Source organism: Cyphellophora attinorum (assembly GCF_001299255.1).
Source record: "Cyphellophora attinorum strain CBS 131958 chromosome Unknown Contig15, whole genome shotgun sequence".
Lineage (NCBI taxonomy): Eukaryota > Fungi > Ascomycota > Eurotiomycetes > Chaetothyriales > Cyphellophoraceae > Cyphellophora > Cyphellophora attinorum.
In genome coordinates this window covers 420,655-437,794 of record NW_017253243.1, presented here as the reverse complement: position 1 = coordinate 437,794, position 17,140 = coordinate 420,655, and the positions used below count along the sequence as shown (strand labels likewise).

Genomic DNA, 17,140 nt, shown 5'->3' with positions numbered 1-17,140 from the left:
GGTCAATGTTCACACTATTACTATTTGTACTGACTACCCCCATTTCACCCGTGGCCAGGACTCGACACTCTACCTCTGCGCGCATGCGCGTACGGTCGAGCGTCGCCTCGTGCACTCGGCTGGACCTGGCTGTGCGCTACTCTCTGCGCTGGCACCGTAGCATCCTGTGTATCTGCCTGAGTCAAGCCCTCGTTGGGACCTTGTGATCCTCTCCTGGCTCCTCTATTACCACCACCGCGACGACCAGCCTGTCCGCGACCACGGCTCCCTTTGGACCTTCCTGCATTCCTGGAAGCTGCCGATTCTTCCTCTTGTATCCGGCGACTCTCGCTGTCCCACCACGCCTGAAACTCTTGTTCTTGCTGAATATCCTGAAGCGATCTCTTGGCTACCGCCTCCTTCACGGCAATCTTCTCCCCCTGTTGTTGCGACAGGATGTCAGCCATCGACGCGCGGGCATCCAGCGCTGACAAGGTGGAAGCTCGGCTTGGTGTGTGTCGGATAGATTGGATGACGGGCTGAGCAGGTTTGCTGGCGGATACTGCAGCAGGAGAAGACGGAACAGGCGATTGTAGTGGCGGCGATGCCGGTGCCGGGCTACCTGCAACAGTCTGTCTCATGGTCATAGTCGGTCGATGTGGAGTCGTCGCTCGAGCTTGTGAACTCTGCACCACTGCAACGCTCCCACTGGGCTTGCGAACAGTCTGCCATACAGACTGAGGTTTTCCAGCCGACATTTCTGCGGGCGGCAGAGGCTTCGGTACCTCGATCTGCTCATGTTTGGCTTGCTGAGACTGCTTCTTGCGATCTTTCTGTGACATCTTCTGCCGAGCTTTGGCTTGACTATCTGCCTTGGCCAAGGACTGTGACAGGTTTGAGACTTTCGATGCCGAAGCCTGACTCATAATGTCTCGCAGATCGACGCGGTGACTAGTGGGTGATGGTGTTTGCCATGGAGCTTTGGTTGTGCCGAAACCTCGTTCTGGTTCTGGTGCCGTGTTGTCTGCCGCAGACGTGCCCGCGCGATTCATAGCGCGATCTCGATGGTGTGCTGAGTCCAACGAAGGACTTGAGAGTGGCTGAGGGACAATCAAATCTTGATGAGCGTCCATCGGCCTGCGAGATCTTGGCTCATTCGCGGGTAACGAAGGAGAGCCAAGTGCCTCGCCTTCATCCATTTCAAAGGGAAAGTCTTCGCCACCCTCCTGCGCAGCTATAGCAGGACTAGATTCTGGTGTGGTCTCCGCACTGCCAGGCCCACTTGATCTGCGCACGAGAGATGGCGAGCTGCCATACTTGTCCACAGATCCGACTCTGAATTTGTGCGACGCATCTTCCTTGACCTGAGCATCGGCCAGCCTGGTGCGAAGACGCATGGAGTCAATACGTCGCCGCTTTCCGAGATCCATTTGCTCTGCAAGCTCTGGATAACGATCGACGAGTTCATCGTATGTTCTCGAACTTCTGGCAAATGGAAGATAAGCTAGCTGGTTCTGCTGCACCACTTCGTCTAGCTCGGCCAGAAGATCTGGATCGAGATCTTCGAGCAATCGCTGCTCCAGCATGGCTTCTAAATTGAGGCAGATGTACTCAAGTGCTGCATTCTTGAACTCGGTCACTTGGCACTCTGCAACCGTGTTGAGCAGATAGCAAACATTTCGGATGTTGACATAGCGGCCAAGAATGCTCTGACAGATTTGTGCCAATCGATCAATCATGAGTTCGTCGGCTGCAGACAGCACCTGCAATAGGATGTCTGCGAATGCGTCAAAGTCCGAAGTCACCAGATCATCGAACAGCTCCAGGCCAGTATCTGCGTACAGATGGCGAAGCACGAGTTTGAACACATTGCTGTTCAGGTGTTTGAGATCCACGCGCATGAGCTCAGCTTTGTCCTGAGCTTCGTCACGCCGGGCGGCCATCCACATTCCTCCAGTGCGGCCTTGGAAGAGGCCCTCGAAGAAGGGACAACGAGCTGTCAACAAAACACTGTGGGCCGGGATCTCAGCGCCATCTGCAAGGTCGATCATCACATCCGCGTCCAAGAAGAAGTCGTGATCAACCACCGCATGTTCCATGTCGTGTGCCAAGCTTCGAATAGGATCGATCATAAGCCTAGCAGCCCGCTCAAGTTGGCGGAGCTCCAGATTCGATGCAATCTTCATCAGCTCTACACGCACCGCCCGGTATCGCGGCGCCAGATGCAAAGCCTTAGACGTATGATGCCAAACGTCAACGATGTCGTCGGTGTACAGATAGAGAACGAGATTCACCAGGGTCAAGAAGTCCGCGCCGTTGAAGATCAGCTGAGCTTGACCATCTCGTCCATACTCAAGCGAGAGGACATCGGCGATAGCGTAATAGTATGACTGGCGGAACTGGGTCAGCGCTGTTCTCATGACACTGCTTCTGCCCTGCAGGACAAATGAATGGACCGGAATGCGGACGTCAGTTACGGTGGACCCTATCCAAAGATCACAAAGCGAGCTTCCGGGCGTTGCTTGCATCTGGCAGATATGCTTGATCTCCGACTCAGCATCCGGCCGTGTGATGACTGCTACCTTTAGCTGAGCAGTGTTGGGACCTCTGCCCATCGGTACCCAGAATCGAAGCGGAGGATTGTCAATGGTCTCATCGTCATCCTTGACTTCCCCATATTGGTGGAATGCCAGTAGTGGAAACATGCTTGACCAAAGCGTAGGGCTTTCGACGGCGATCTGAGTGTGCGTGACATCGCTATCTTTACGGATTGCAGTGTATGCCCCAAAAGCATTGCTGCGCACAGCAATGGCACGAGTCAGATTTGGCACCCTAACAAACTTGTAATCCTTTGTCTTGGACCTCGCAGCGCCCTCATGATTGACGGATTTGATCTTGGCACGCTTTTCTTTCCGCCATACGGAGCCTGACCTTGTGCAGAGGATCACTGACCCATCCTGCCCAACTGCAACGTCCGTTGCGGACATGTGTTCTTTGCGCAGGGACCAGACACGAACAGAGGGAGGCAGTGCGTTTCGTGCCTTAGATGGGTTGGTCGTAGAAACGCTTGCAGATACGGTCTCCGGAACCTTGGGTACTTCCACCGTGAAGACCTCTCCGAAGGCCGAGAGAGCCGCGATTGTGTTTGCGCCAGCATTGAGTCTCATGATATGATTCTGCTGAAATCCAGGAAAGTCCGGGCTGAGAGAACGCATATAGCCCTCGAGTCGGAATGCAATTCGGGTGTAGCCGAAGTGCGTGAACACGATGACTTCATGATTGGCGAGGAGAACGGCAGTTGCTCGATCGATCGCGCTTACTGAGGCAATGGGAGTTGTCAACACAGAAGGCGCAACTCTGCGAGGTGTGGTGACCATCTCAAGCGAGCGTGCGTCTGCATCCATGAGACCAAGCTGGCCTTCGTTCTTGCCAAATGTGTACAGAGCGCCCGCTGTGTAAATGGCGGAGTGGATGGCAGAGGCAGTAGCGCCGATGACCAGCTCCTTCTTGACGAAGCCGTACAATTGTCGAGGAAGTAGCTGCATAGGCACGTCGTTTCCACTGACTTCCGGAAGCGCATAGCCAAGCTGACCGTACTTGTTGCTACCCCACGTGAAGACTTCACCTTGCGAACAGATGGCGATGGTGTGGTCTTGACCCAGCGCAACATTTGCGATGCGCTTCTTGGCCAGACCACCGCCCTGTATACATCGGAAGCCGAAGGAAGTCCTTTCGTCTCCAGTACCAAGTCGCCCGCCAGGTCCAAACCCACAGACGTGCAGGTTGGATATCGGATCATCTGTCAAAATGGCCGTATGCAACTTCGACATGACAACGTTTCTGATCGAGATAGGCTTGTTCGCTACAATGCACGGTATTTCCTCGACCGAGCTCGGGATTGGCAAAGATCTGGCTGTCTCGTCTGGGAAAGCCTTTGTCGCACATTCAGCCGAATGGTCTTGGAATAGACGGAAGAGTAGCTGATCGGGCCGTCTGAGACTGATGCGTTCGGGGAAATGCCTATCATCCTCGTCACCAACCCCTAAATTCAGGTTCTTATTGCTGCCAAAGGCGAAAATTTCGTGGCCGTCGAGATGGATGGAGTGCTTCTCGACTTGTCGCATAATTTGGGTTGAATTGTTATCTTCATTGAGATCCACGCTATTACTGCCATCAGAATCACCATCCCCAATGGTGTGGCTCGAGCTCTGTAGTATGCGAGGCGCAATGGTCAATTGGAAGACCTCAAATGGACTGTTTCCTTCGTTGTCCTTGATTTTGACTAAACCGCCAGCTTGAGCGTGTGCCGCTGTCGTGGTGTAATCCGTGGCATCTTGCAGGTCACGCCTCATCAAAGCCTGTGCGGTGCCAACATTGCCAAAGTACAGGGCACGGTGCAGCGGAGTCCAGCCACTTTCCAGATCCTGTGCGTACAAGTCGATGAAGGGGATGTCCAACAGGGCTGCGATGAACTCAGATGCCGTCTCGCCTGCCTGTGTGGCGGCATGGTGAAGAAGTGTTCGTCCAAAGCTGTCCCTCGAATTGACGTCGAGTCTCGTCAAAGCTGCACCGCCGTTCTTGTTGGTGCGCGGCGTATTCTGTACATTGCCGGAGGACTTGCGCGACTTGAGCGCCGAATGTGGTGAGGTACCCAACGATCCAGGGCTGCCAATCTTCAACGATGGGGCGGAGGACTGACGCGCGTTGGCGTTATAGGTGGCCTCAGCCAGGTATAGCCGAAATCTTTCAGCGTCATCTTGTAAGAGTGCTTCCCAGAGTCTATGGCTCATATGTGAGGTGCCGAACGTGGTCTACCGCGACCCGACTTCTGCGCCCGCTGTGACCTCGATGTGTCACGGCGTATTTAAGGCTGCGGGGTACCGATATGGGCTTGTGAGAGGTCGTTGAGGGTGTGTCACGATGTTATCATGGCGGCGGGTGTGTTCAGTCGGAACGAGTGACTGTAGTGAATCAATCGCAGGCAGAAGAAGACTCGACGCGTCGTTGAGATACCGTGGGTGGCAATCAGATTGTCATTGTCATTGTGCGGGCAGCTTCCCGAGAGCTGAAGCCGGCCAATCAGCGTGACTCACTTGGCACGCGTCGATTTCGATTCGCGCTTCTTCCTCTCTCTATGAATGACTTCGACACCAACGGTGAGCGGCCAGCTCGCGTGGAATAGCGGGGAGAGAGGACAGCATTGACGTGTTCCAAATATATTGGATTGGATATATGGGACTGTCGTGGCGGCTCGAAAGAGCAAAGAGAACAGAACTGCTTTTGCGCATGCCATGCCATTCGGGACTGAAGCTTTCACCGCAAGGTCGATGGCGGAGGGAAACTCGCTTTGACGCAGCAGACTCTAAGCGGCCCCTGAGACCTTCTGAGTGATCTCTGTCAGACCTCCAGGACATCAACATCATCCCTCTGGAAGCAACATGCACGGCATCTTGACAAAGAGGCAAAGCTCACTGGCATGTGAAGCAGATGGCTACGGTGAGGCAGGGAGACCAGCAAGGACAACATTACTTCTACTTCCGTCAAAGACCGTCCTTAACAAAAGCGTGCCGTGAGCCACCATACAACAGACGCCACGCTACACCAAAGAATGGTACTTCCAACGCTTCCGACTAAGGTTGCGAGACCGGCTGATAAGTCGCCACCACACCACAAGTTCGAGAAGCCTGTCAAAAAGATTTACGACGGCGCCGATGTCTCGTTCTTTCTGACCTCGCTAGCCTACCGGGATCTCACAACATTCATTCTTCAATTGAATCGTGCAGTCGTCGCGCGGAAGACCATTGTGAAGGACGAGTTTGTGGCATACCCTCTCTACGCTCCGAATGTGAAGGCTGGATGGGCTTGCCAGAATATCTGTCTACGAGTGCTCCTCGAGAAGTTGGACGCTTTGATCGACGAGGCTCCTCCGGATACGGGACCGAGGCGTTTCGGCAATGTCAGCTTTCGTCTGTGGTACAAGCTTATGGAAGAGCGAGTCAGAGATCTACTCCGAACGTATGTCGCTAATCATCTTGAATGGGATGTCCCGGCAGAAGATATGGAATCAGCGCTGGAAGAGATCGAGGCCTACCTCCTAGGAAGTTTTGGCAGTCCACAACGACTCGACTACGGCACTGGCCACGAGCTGAGCTTCATTGCGTTTTTAGGATGCCTGTGGAAATTGGGACAATTTGGTTCCGGCGGTCCAACGGTTCCAGAGCGAAGTATTGTGCTCGGAATAATTCAGCCGTATCTGACACTGGTCCGGAAACTCATCGTCACCTATACACTCGAACCAGCCGGCTCGCACGGTGTCTGGGGTCTCGACGACAATTCCTTCATGCCATACATCTTTGGATCAGCACAACTCAGCCCAGCAATCGAAGAGGGGGGCGACACGCCAACCGAGGGCTCATTGCCTGGCGCGCCTGAGCCGAGCTCCATCTCGAAGCAAAACCTGGTGGAGAAGGAGAAGGACACCAACATGTTTTTCTCTGCAATCAATTTCATATTCGAGGTCAAGAAGGGCCCATTCTGGGAGCACAGTCCAATGCTATTCGACATCTCAGGCATCAAAGACGGGTGGGGCAAGATCAATAAGGGTATGCTCAAGATGTACGACGCTGAGGTGCTATGCAAGTTCCCTGTCGTTCAGCATTTCCCTTTCGGCTCGCTGTTTCGGTGGGAGAAGGATCCGAAGGCAAAGCCGCTTCCAGCTTCGGTACTCAACAGTTACCAAGTCGGAAGTGGTGGACCTGGAGCACAAGTCAGCACAGCGGCGCCTTGGGCAGTGGGAGCTCCATTACCGGGACGCAACGGAAACATTCAAGCACCAAGTGCAAGACCTGGACCACAGTCAGGCACGAAGGCGCCCTGGGCGGCGACGAAGCGGTAGTGGCCAATGAGAGCCAGACACCAAGGAGCACACAGCCACAGCTTGTACTGTGCAGCTCTTCTTCCTGTCGAGGAGGCCGCCAGAGCGGTCAAAACCCATTGCACAGGCGCACTGGAGTCGTTGAATCCAAATTTTAGAATGGTCGGGCCACGCATCCAACTGAGGAGGGCTCTGTCGAAAGCGGCTTGACAGCATGAGTTCCTTGCATCAGCGTTCTTGAGCAGAAGAGAGTTTTCAGTCTCTGGCTGAATGGGCGGAGGGTGCTAGCAATATCCAAGTCGCTTTCTCCCCTCGTCAATGGAAACCACTTCACTTCCCAAAGAAGCTCGTAATCCGTTGAGTGCCTTTCTCAGTGTTCTTGTTCGGACTCGTCTTCATGGTTGCCCCTGCATTACTGGTACCGCTCCGAGGCGTTCTGCCCGTTGTTTTCTGCGGTGACACGGTCTTCCCTGCTGTGGTCTTGCTCAGTGACGACGCAATCTTTTCTTCCGTGGTCTTGCTCGGCGATGACGACTTGCCTGGCGAAGACAGCTTCTGCTGCTTGGCATCGGGTTGTGTGTCGTCTTCCTCCAGTGTGTGCTTCTTCCCTAAGACTGGCTCCGGAACGGGAAGTGGAGCGTTGTCCTCTGTACTCTCATGGTCTATTGTGGAGCGTGTCTCCTCTACTTTTCCTTCCGGGTTCTCCTTCATTGACTCCTTCTTCTTCGCCTTAGCATTTCCAAAGAAGTTGGCAATGTTGTTCTTATTCTCCTTTGAGTCGACCGGTATTATGAAGTCCGGCGAGTTGTTGCCGACCTTCCCGACCTCCTTGCTCACAGGATAGCACTCTAGCTCTCCCTCAAAGGGCTTCAGTAGCGACTGCAGCTCCTTCGACCACTTGTTCCGCTTAGGATCAAGCCAGATCTTTATTGCCTCCGTGTCCGGCTCGAGAATTACCGGCATTCTATCGTGCAGGAACTTAAGCTGCTTGTTGGAGTCTGTCGTGATGATCGTATAGGTGTACAACTTCTCCCCAGCACTTCCATCGCCACTATCCTCGTACTGAACACAGTCCCACAGCCCCGCAAAGCACATCAAATTCCCATCCTTCCGCTTAACGAAATGCGGCACCTTCTCCTTCCCACCTGGCCCCTTCTTCAGCCACTCATAGAACCCCTGAGCCACAACAAGACAACGCTTCTTCCGCTTCATGGTGGTCCACATGCCACGGTCCTCAATCAAAGAGTCGTCCCGGCAGTTGATGGTCTTCAGCATGGAACCATAGTCCGGCGAGCGCTTGGTCCAGAACGGAATGAGACCCCATTTCATGGTCTTGATTTGGTAGTTGTAGGACTCTGGCTGTGTGTTGGTGACTTCAGCGGCATCACCATTCTCCTCATTATCGGCGGGAGCGCCCTGGTCGGGCACGTCTGCACGGTAGACAAGTCCATAGGCGCCTGGAGGGAAGTTATATGTTTCCCTTGCCTCGTCGTCATCTGGTGCTTCGTCTACCGGGAGTCCTTGCTGTTGTAATTGATGTCTGACGAACGAGGCACGCTGAGGTTGTTAGTGAGTATTCCTGTGATCCGGCGAGCAACCTACGATGCCCAGTGCATACCGTCCACACATTTCGATTCAATGACAAGGACAGCGAGTTCTGCTTGAGGAGGAGCGACCTGTGGGGTATGGGGAAGGCGCGACTGCCTACGATGACGCGCCGAACCAAAATCGGTGCTTGCCTTTTCCGATGCTTCGATTTCAACGATTGCGGGTCGATTCACCATAGCTTGATTTTGTCGCTTGTCGACTGTTCATACTACCAGCAACAATGAGGCCCTCACGGACGGTCTTCGCACTTGCATCCAGCTGCACAAAAGCTGCGTCGGCGAACAGTGGGCTCGCAGCCCGTCTATCACCATTTCAAGCCTCACGAACAGCACCACACCGACAGATCTTCTCCTCGTCCAGAAGTCGGGTGCCTCTCAGCGTCAAAATCAGGAACTACACCGCCCAAGCCCGCCATGACAGCCCGATCCTTTTCCGCATGCTTCTCATTGGCACCTTCGCCGCGGTGACAGCCCTCGCCTTCGTCTCCTACGATGAGTACTTCCACCAAGCACCCAAATTCGCCGACTACCCGCCCGAAGTGGAGCAGATGCTCCGGCTCGCGCTGCACTACACCTACGTCAGGCCCGACAAGGACGCCGCGCTACGGAAGTTCCACAATGCAGTGAAGCTGGCGGAGGAGAAGAGGATGGATCCTTTCGGAAAGCCGTTCATAGGCCTGCGAATCCGGTTCGCAGAAATGCTGGAGACCTTCGGGCATGTAAAGGAGGCGGTCGAGAATCTGGGTATGCTTGCACAAGAATGCGAAGATAAGATTGAACCATCCTCGGGATCCATTGAGCAGGACGCATCCAACGAGCGTCGGAAACGCATGGTCAAAACCGTCATCAACTGCAAGAACCACATGGCAGAGTTGTACCAGGGTGAGTACTTGCAAGACACGGACAAGGCCAAAGAGACTCTCTCAGAAGCCATAACTTTGTTGGTCAAGGAGTCCCAGGACCCAAAGACCAAGGGCTTGAGCGACAAGAATGGCGCCGACATGTCGCATGAGGAGATTGCAAGTGTGCTCAACCATATGAGCACTTTGTACAGCGCCACCGGCGAGTATGACAATGCCCTTCAGACTAGGATGCTCACGCTAGCGCCTCTGCGCGCCGCATGCGACGGCTCCCGGACGTGTCGAGAGGGCCATCTCCTGAGCAACATCGCCCATGACATGTACGGAGCGCTCCAGCAACCAAATGCCACGATCAACGGTCAGCCCAAGACGGACGCCTCTGTAGCGGCTGCGCACGAAGCGATCCTCGGCTGGCTGGGCGCGGCTCAGGATACGATTCAACCAATACCACTGCAGCAATGGAACGACGAGTGTGCTCTTGGCACCTTCAAAGTATACTGGACCATGGGTCGAGTATACATCGACATGGGCGACAAGACTCGAGCCACGGCTGCTTTCAGCACGTTGCTCAGAGCTCTGAAGCAGCTTGGGCCAGAAGCTCTCAGGTCGATCGGCCAGGATCACTTGATAGCAGATACAGAAGACTTTCTACGCTTAACCGACCCGTTGAATACAGAACAAAAGTTAGACCAAGAGATTCAGGCAGCGGTCAAGGAAGCAACGGAAGAGGGCTTCCCTACAGCTATCGAAGAGCAAGAGAAGTACTTTCACCAGCAGATCGCACACGGAGAGGAACTGGCAGGCAAGGGTGAGTTCTCACGCTATGTAACAGCGCTTACAGTGCCAGAAATCGCGATTACTGACGGTATGAACCGCAACAGGCTCGAACCCAATGCAAGCAGCACTGTGCTTCTACAAAGGCCTTAAAGTCTACTCGGACCCAACATCCCTCTGGGACATCTACAAGAGCACCGTTCCTGGAGAAGTCATGAAGATTGTGAGAATCATGCTCGTACAGGATAAGGCTCTCAGAGGCAAAATCGAGGACGCCGACAAGTTGGATGAGGCAAGGGCCGCCTCCAGACTCCATGAGAACAGGCATGCGAAATAGTGTGACATTGCCACTGAGGCCCAGGCTTGTTGCAAACGACCCTTCATCAGCAGCAGGAGTATGAGTCACCAAACTTCGCGATCTCAAGCTCACGTACGTTAATGGTGTCACGACCTCTTATCTGCAATACATATCCTGCAATTTGGAACAGGTCAGGCACTGAGCAGTTTCGGGCCGATTGAATGGCAGCAGCAGATCCCGAAGGTGGGTAGGCTTGCGAGAGAAGAATTCGTTCGACTTACAGCCGATGCTCCAACATTAATGGGTCCATCACAACCTCGACCTATCGCTTTCATTACGGGCAATTTTCCATCACCCAACAGGCACATTGGACACCTTCTTTGAATGGTGGACTCTACGCAGGTCGATGGGCATTTGCATGGACTACAACACACCGCATGGAGCTGAGTCCGCGGACTAGGCAACATGCTCCGAGAAGGAGCGATATGCCAATCAAGCATAACCAAGCACGACCGCTGAAGGGGCAAGTCGACCGTTCCGGCAGAGCACCATCCATCATTTGCAGCACTCGGCCGATGCCTGCACTGTGACGAGCAATGGGAACCAGAAAGAGACTGAGGAGCTTCGCGGTCGTTGTCCCGCAAGCCTTCGAGCTGCTGAAGCAACAGCAGCCAGCTCGCGCGCGGCAGGGACGCCGGAGCATCCAACCCAAAGCCCCTTCCCATGCCGCGGTACACGCAGACCCGTCATGGTATGGACCCGAGCTGGTCACGTTATCCCGCCCAGCTCATCTCAGCCCGCTGTGAGAAGGTAGTGCTGCCTGTGTAGGCAATGAAGCTTTGGCCATCGTGCACAAAAGGCAGCACCTGGTGTGTCAAAGCAGCTTTATCAGACAGTGAAGAGAAGAAGAGGCACACGGTCCAGGAAAAGCATGATGGTCATGCAGATTTCGATATCTCGGAAAAAGGCAGTATTCTCGAAGAGCTCAGGTAGCTAGCCACCGAGCCAGTTATCTTGCTTATTTACTATGCGGACCAAAAAAATCATTATTCATACACGACCCCTGCTCATGTCTGTCTCCATCTCCCAGGTCTTGTCCTCTCTGTCTCATCAACCTTCTCTCTGGAAAGGCTTCACTCAGTAGTGATCCAAGATATTTCCAACGCCCTGCCCTCCTCCACCACCTCCACTTCCAGGACCTCGCTGCGCGTACCCAGACCCAGGCCCAGGTCCATTCGACCTGTACCCACCCATCGGCGGCGGCGGTCCACGACTCGGCCCCCTCGGCTCGGGCGTGAACGCTCGGTACCCTCCAACATCCTCTGCCGTCTGCACGCGCGCTAAAGGTGGGCCGCCGACGGGTGTGTATGACCGAGGCGGCGGTTGTCCGAAGGTCTGCTGGTGTTGTAGTGGTGGTGGGCCGCTCAATGGTGTGTATGAGCGTTCTGGCGGACCGAAGCCGTTGTTCGGTGATGTGAAAGCCCTGTCTCCTGGCGTAGGACCTCGTGATGGTGGGAGTTGTGGAAGTGATGGTTGCTGGCCGTTTGGTGGTGAGAAGCGTCTCGGTGGCGGGGGGCCTCCTCCATCCATCATCATGCCAGGACCTGGTGAGTTCCTGCCATTGTTGTGTGACTCGAAGATTGGTGGAAAATTTGGGTTGCCCAGTGGTGGACCGCGTCGAGCACCTGGGCCATCAGTAGGTCGGTCCCATGAGGGTGTGCGCGTTCCTTGACTTCGATCGGGTCCATAGATTAGTGATTCATCCGAAGCTCGTCGTGGGCCATTGCTCATAGCGGTGCCTGGACGACCGAGTGGTTCGAGGGGGTATGCTGGGCCAGGAGGCATGCCTCGTGGCGTGTTGATTCGATTTGGAGGTCCTGGTCTGCCGAAGGGACCGGACATGGGCGGACCGCCGACGTCGCTGTACCCCATGTCGCTTGCTGAGCTTATGAGGGGTGCGTTTGACGAGTAGCTTGCGATTGAGGAATCCGATTGCTGCGACATGAAGCCTGGACGACCGTTCGTTGGCATGCCGGGCATTGGAGGTTGGTCGAAGCTGTCTTGACTTCCTCGTTGTGTTCCTGGCCGTGAGTCGTACAGTGGTAATGTGGTGGTTGTGGTGGTTCGAGACAGCGGAGGCAGTGTTGGCTCGCTGTCCATTCCGAGGACTGGCAAGGTAGGTTGGACCTTGCCGTTCCCGCCGGCTCGTGCCGCCTTTGCGTCTTCCCGAGCTCGAATCTCATTCTCTTTCTTCAGGGCTATGTCGACCTTCTTGCGCACAACGCGCTCCATTCGCTTGTTAATCTTGATTCGGCAGTAGTTCTTCAATCCCCCAGCCTCACCTGGAATATGATGCCACAGAAACAGGAGGTACAGGATGACAGAAATTGCGAGCGACAGTGCTGCTAGGATCCAGATAAGGCAGGTCCACAGCATGCCGAACAGGACTGTTGCTTGTAGCTTGTCCTTGTCCGCCATGGCGCCAATGTTGATGAAGAATTGCTCGACGGATGATTTGCCCTCCGGTGCCGCATGCTCGCCAGTAGGAATGAAGTTGAGCTTGGTGACTGAATACAACGTGATGCCGTTGACCACAACTCGAGGGCCTTCAGCGAAGATGATCCGAATGGCCGCTTCGAACGAAAAGTATGAGAACAGCGCAACGTAGTCGGCGCCCTTCCGGCTCTTCGTCAACTCGGCGAAGACTAGGAAACGTCGATACCCTCGTCCATTCGCGCCCATCCGTATCGACTGTATTCGCACTGCGAGAGGGTCGAGATAGCTCTTCGCAACACCTCCCTGCTTCATAACTCTTACTGCTCGGATCCATCGCTCGATAAGGAGGATGTATGAGAGAATAATACAGCCAGCGAAGATCCATCGCGATATCGTGAAGGGAATAGCTGGCTCGATCTGACCGGCCCACTTGTTGAAGGCAAGCAGATTTATGGCGAGGAACGTGTCGACGACGTAGATTGAGATGGAGACGATAAGCATTATGATAAGGTAGGCATAACCGAAGCCGGTCCAACATGATCGAGACTTGAAGTCGTCGAGATTCTGGTAACGTCGTCAGCAAACATGGCCAGCTCAGAGATGTCGGGCATACGTACAACATAGTCCCACTTCTGCTCATCATGCACATCGCCGAAGCGCTCTCTCTTCCCGCAGCAACCCATTTCTCTCCGTGCGCTGCTCGGCAGCGATCGTAACGACTGACTTCAAGGCGGCGCAGCCGCGTTCAGAGCACAAGAGACCAGCTCAATTGCCTGAACAGATGCCGTGAGGAGGGTGCTCAAGACATAAAATACCGTTCCTTCTGCAGATGAGACGCGACGTTGCAGACCCGTTCCTCTTTCGAGCTTTGACAGACAGCACTCCGCTTAAGGCGAGGGAGGCGGTTTGAAGTCGAAAGACGGGGTAGATGAGACAGATTGACGTGCGCAGAAAGTCCGCAGTGGCTGGGGGAACAAACAAAGGAATGTGGATAGGCTCTGGACCTTTCTGTGCGTTGTTGAAAAGGTTTGTCGTCAATAAAGGAGTGACTGAATGAATGGTGCAACAACTTTCGGATTCGATGAAACGATCGGACACTGTCGATACAGTGAAGATAGCACGCAAGGAGACGAAGATGAGGCCGAGAGGACGCTGACTGCGCGCGAAACGGCTAGGAGAAGACAAGCCCGTTCGAGCTCCGATGACACGGAAGCTTTTTGTTAGCGGCTCCCAAGATGTTTCAGATCGGCCTCCTCGAATCACTGGCAGGGGCACCCGAAGAAGTCGGGTAATCCTTGGCTCTAATGCAGGTACAATTGCGCTACACCTGCCTGGGGGCAATCGCGACGAACACCCACTGGGTTGGGACGCAAAGGTCTGGCACAGGTACTTCGTCCAGCGTGCTCCTCAGGACTGGCATTTGCGTGACCTCACATGCAGTCGGTCTATTTATCTGCCGCTATGGGTATCAACAGGATCCTTATCATTGCGCCAATAATCCACCATCAATGCAACCGAGAGATCACGCTTCATCGCGTTTCATCATCCTCAGAATTCACCTTGATCGTCGCCTGCTATGATGACATTGTTGATCTTCAACAGCATGCGACACAGCTGCGTCGCCAATAACAGTTGCGACCGCTTGGATATCAGTGACTCAATGACAAAGTGGTCCTTCATGTCGTTGGAGCCTGTCTGCATACAATCCACTCCCAGTCGGCTATTCTTCTCGCGTACCTGCCGCGACTTCAATGCTGCCAGAGTTTCGATCGGGCTCAGCCCAGAATTCTCTGCCAATGCCATCGGGACGGCGTCGAGCGCATCAGCAAATGCTCGCATGGCGTACTGCTCGAGACCGGGGCTCTTCACAGCAGCATCTTCCACCGCGACCGAACATGAGATCTCCGACGCACCTCCGCCGTAAACGATGCGGTTGTCGCGAACCAGATTCCGTACCACGCACAAAGCATCGTGAAGTGACCTCTTTGCCTCATCGATGATCATCTTGTTGCTGCCTCGAACAAACACTGTGACCGCTCTCGTATTGGCACATTCTTCAATGACCAGCATCTTCTCGCGTGTGGTACCGAAGCTCATCTCGCGTACAATACCTGCCCGCCCTAGCTTGTCCGCGCTGAGGTCCTCGAATCGTGGCACTATTCGACCGTTGGTGGCGATGGCAATGAGTTCGATCTCCGGGCCACCAACCCATCTCACAGCGGGCAGCTTGTTCTGAAGAAGCAAATGATTCGCTTCGTCGTCGAAGCCCCACTGGCAAATGACAACGTTGGCGCCGGTGTCTTTTATCTGATCGATCATTTCTGTGAATTTGTTGCGCTCGTATTGTTGTAGCTTCTTGAACTCCTCGACCGAGGAGATGTCGAGCTTGTGCTTAGTCTTGGGCTTCGGAGGCTCGAAGGCACACGTGAGGATGGCAAGTCGAGCATCCCGGACCTCATCTGGCATCTGTGGATGTGAGAAGTCCTTGTCGACAATAACACCTTTCACCAGCAAGCTGTCCTCCAGCGAGCCACCAGCCTTGCCGTCAACTTTGATGAGTTCGAAATCAACATCTTTCCGCTCCAGATCTGCAACCGACATGACGGCATCAACTGCGATCTTCGAGAACTGGTCGTGTGCTTTGCTGACAATCTTGCTGCCCAAACTCGTCTTGGCCACCTTGAGGAGATTATCCTGGTCTTCGCGGGAGAACTCGAGTATGTCGCTGATGGTGTCGAGGTGCGTCACTGCAACCTCGCAGGCCTGATCATAACCGTCGGCGATTCGGATGGGATGGATGCCCTTGTCCATGAGATCGGCTGCCTGTTCAAGTAATGACGCTGCTAGCACGACCACACCCGTAGTACCATCACCGATTTCGTTATCCTGCGACTGGGAGAGCTCGACCAGCAGTTTGGCCGCGTGATTTGATATTTCCATCTGACCGAGGATTGTAGCTCCATCATTCGTCACTGTGATGTCTCCATCGGGGCTGATAAGAATCTTGTCGAGGCCTTTCGGTCCTAGACTTGTGCGTACGATGTTTGCGACTGTGCGAGCCGCTATGATATGTTGCTTGATGGCGTCGTTGCCGTGTGTTCTCTTCCTCTTGCCTTGGTCTCGCACGACGATGAAGGGCCGACCGGACTCATCCTTCATGACCTGCGCATTGGCCATGTCTAATTGCATCGCCATGTTGCTGGACGTGCCCCGCTCGGGGGACTTTTGCGACGTTTGATCGGCGCCTTAGATTTCGTATGGCCGTGCCGAAGGATTGATTGTATTGAAGTGCCAATGGCTATGACAGCAATAGTGACTTCAATGCTGCACTCGTGGTCTCGACTCGTGTTTCGACGTTGTGAGGAGTCCGGTCGCCTGGCCGAACAATTTCTAAGAATTTCTCGGACTGGAGCCGCTCAGCGCCAAGAATTGCGGGCGAGAACGCGCTAGCGACGTCCGGCTCGACTGCACGCTACCAAACTTACCCCGACCTCATGTTCCTCACATCTTGTTACACGCAAAGATCCTCTAAGGCGCAAACTTGCGGCGATCGCAGAGTGGTCGCGTAGGCGCGGTCTCTGTCGCCCTAGATGCCTCAGATCAACGGTGCGTGGGATCCATTCTGGCCATGTTTGCGCGAGCTAATGTTTGATTGCAGACGATGATGCCAGCGACGGTAGCATTCCCTACGAGGACCTGCCGGAGAGGCCAAAAGCCGGCGCGGAAGAAGACGAAACTGATGGCGAGGAGGGTGAAGAGGAAGAGTGAGTCCGGCGCAGACCACCTCACTGCTTGCGCGTCTGACTCGGCCACAGATTCGTCGTCGAGAGAATTGTAGGACACTCAGGCGAAGGTAATGTCCGTATTACTGTGCCCTAAAGGCGGTCTTCGCTGACAAGTAACAGGATGTGTTGTACAAAGTCAAGTGGCAAGGATACCCGGCCTCAGAGAACACAGACGAACCAGAAGCGAATCTCCTGCCGTGAGTATTCGCGCCGTTCATCAGCAGGTAGAAGCTGAGACCTTGCAGGGACGCTAGAGACGCTCTAGCAGCATACCACAAGAAAATCAAATACAATCCTGCCATAGAAAGCGGCCCAGACAGCAAAGGCATCAAGCGCCAAAAATCAAAGAGTAATCTGAAGACAGATACGTCTACTCCGGTCTCGAAGCGGTCAAAGATCAGCCATGACGATGATGGTGATGATGGAGGAGAAGGTGGCTGGTTCCCGAAGACTCAAAGCTGGGAGTC

At 54.4% G+C, this 17,140-nt stretch overlaps 6 protein-coding genes across 6 annotated transcripts; 2 read left to right on the top strand and 4 right to left on the bottom strand.

Moving 5' to 3' along the window:
• Positions 1-44: 44 nt before the first annotated feature.
• AB675_5130 (BTB/POZ domain-containing protein 1) lies at positions 45-4,769 on the bottom strand (the record flags this gene model as incomplete). Its single annotated transcript, XM_018145318.1, has 1 exon — positions 45-4,769. The coding sequence occupies one exon, from the start codon at positions 4,767-4,769 to the stop codon at positions 45-47; it is 4,725 nt and encodes a 1,574-aa protein (XP_017999329.1).
• Positions 4,770-5,587: 818 nt separating this feature from the next.
• Positions 5,588-6,874, top strand: AB675_5129 (Serine/threonine-protein phosphatase 2A activator 1; the record flags this gene model as incomplete). The annotated part of the gene is made up of 1 exon (XM_018145316.1): positions 5,588-6,874. The coding sequence occupies one exon, from the start codon at positions 5,588-5,590 to the stop codon at positions 6,872-6,874; it is 1,287 nt and encodes a 428-aa protein (XP_017999427.1).
• Positions 6,875-7,183: 309 nt separating this feature from the next.
• AB675_5128 (putative peptidase) lies at positions 7,184-8,482 on the bottom strand (the record flags this gene model as incomplete). The annotated part of the gene is made up of 2 exons (XM_018145315.1): positions 7,184-8,410; positions 8,456-8,482. The coding sequence occupies 2 exons, from the start codon at positions 8,480-8,482 to the stop codon at positions 7,184-7,186; spliced, it is 1,254 nt and encodes a 417-aa protein (XP_017999324.1).
• Positions 8,483-8,681: 199 nt separating this feature from the next.
• AB675_5127 (Mitochondrial import receptor subunit tom20) lies at positions 8,682-10,431 on the top strand (the record flags this gene model as incomplete). Its single annotated transcript, XM_018145314.1, has 2 exons — positions 8,682-10,128; positions 10,202-10,431. The coding sequence occupies 2 exons, from the start codon at positions 8,682-8,684 to the stop codon at positions 10,429-10,431; spliced, it is 1,677 nt and encodes a 558-aa protein (XP_017999358.1).
• A 1,098-nt stretch (positions 10,432-11,529) lies between these two features.
• AB675_5126 (putative vacuolar membrane protein) lies at positions 11,530-13,571 on the bottom strand (the record flags this gene model as incomplete). Its single annotated transcript, XM_018145313.1, has 2 exons — positions 11,530-13,452; positions 13,506-13,571. 2 exons carry the CDS (start codon positions 13,569-13,571, stop codon positions 11,530-11,532), a joined length of 1,989 nt encoding a protein of 662 aa, XP_017999400.1.
• An 865-nt stretch (positions 13,572-14,436) lies between these two features.
• On the bottom strand, positions 14,437-16,083 carry AB675_5125 (T-complex protein 1 subunit epsilon; the record flags this gene model as incomplete). Its single annotated transcript, XM_018145312.1, has 1 exon — positions 14,437-16,083. The coding sequence occupies one exon, from the start codon at positions 16,081-16,083 to the stop codon at positions 14,437-14,439; it is 1,647 nt and encodes a 548-aa protein (XP_017999277.1).
• Between the last annotated feature and the right edge of the window lie 1,057 nt (positions 16,084-17,140).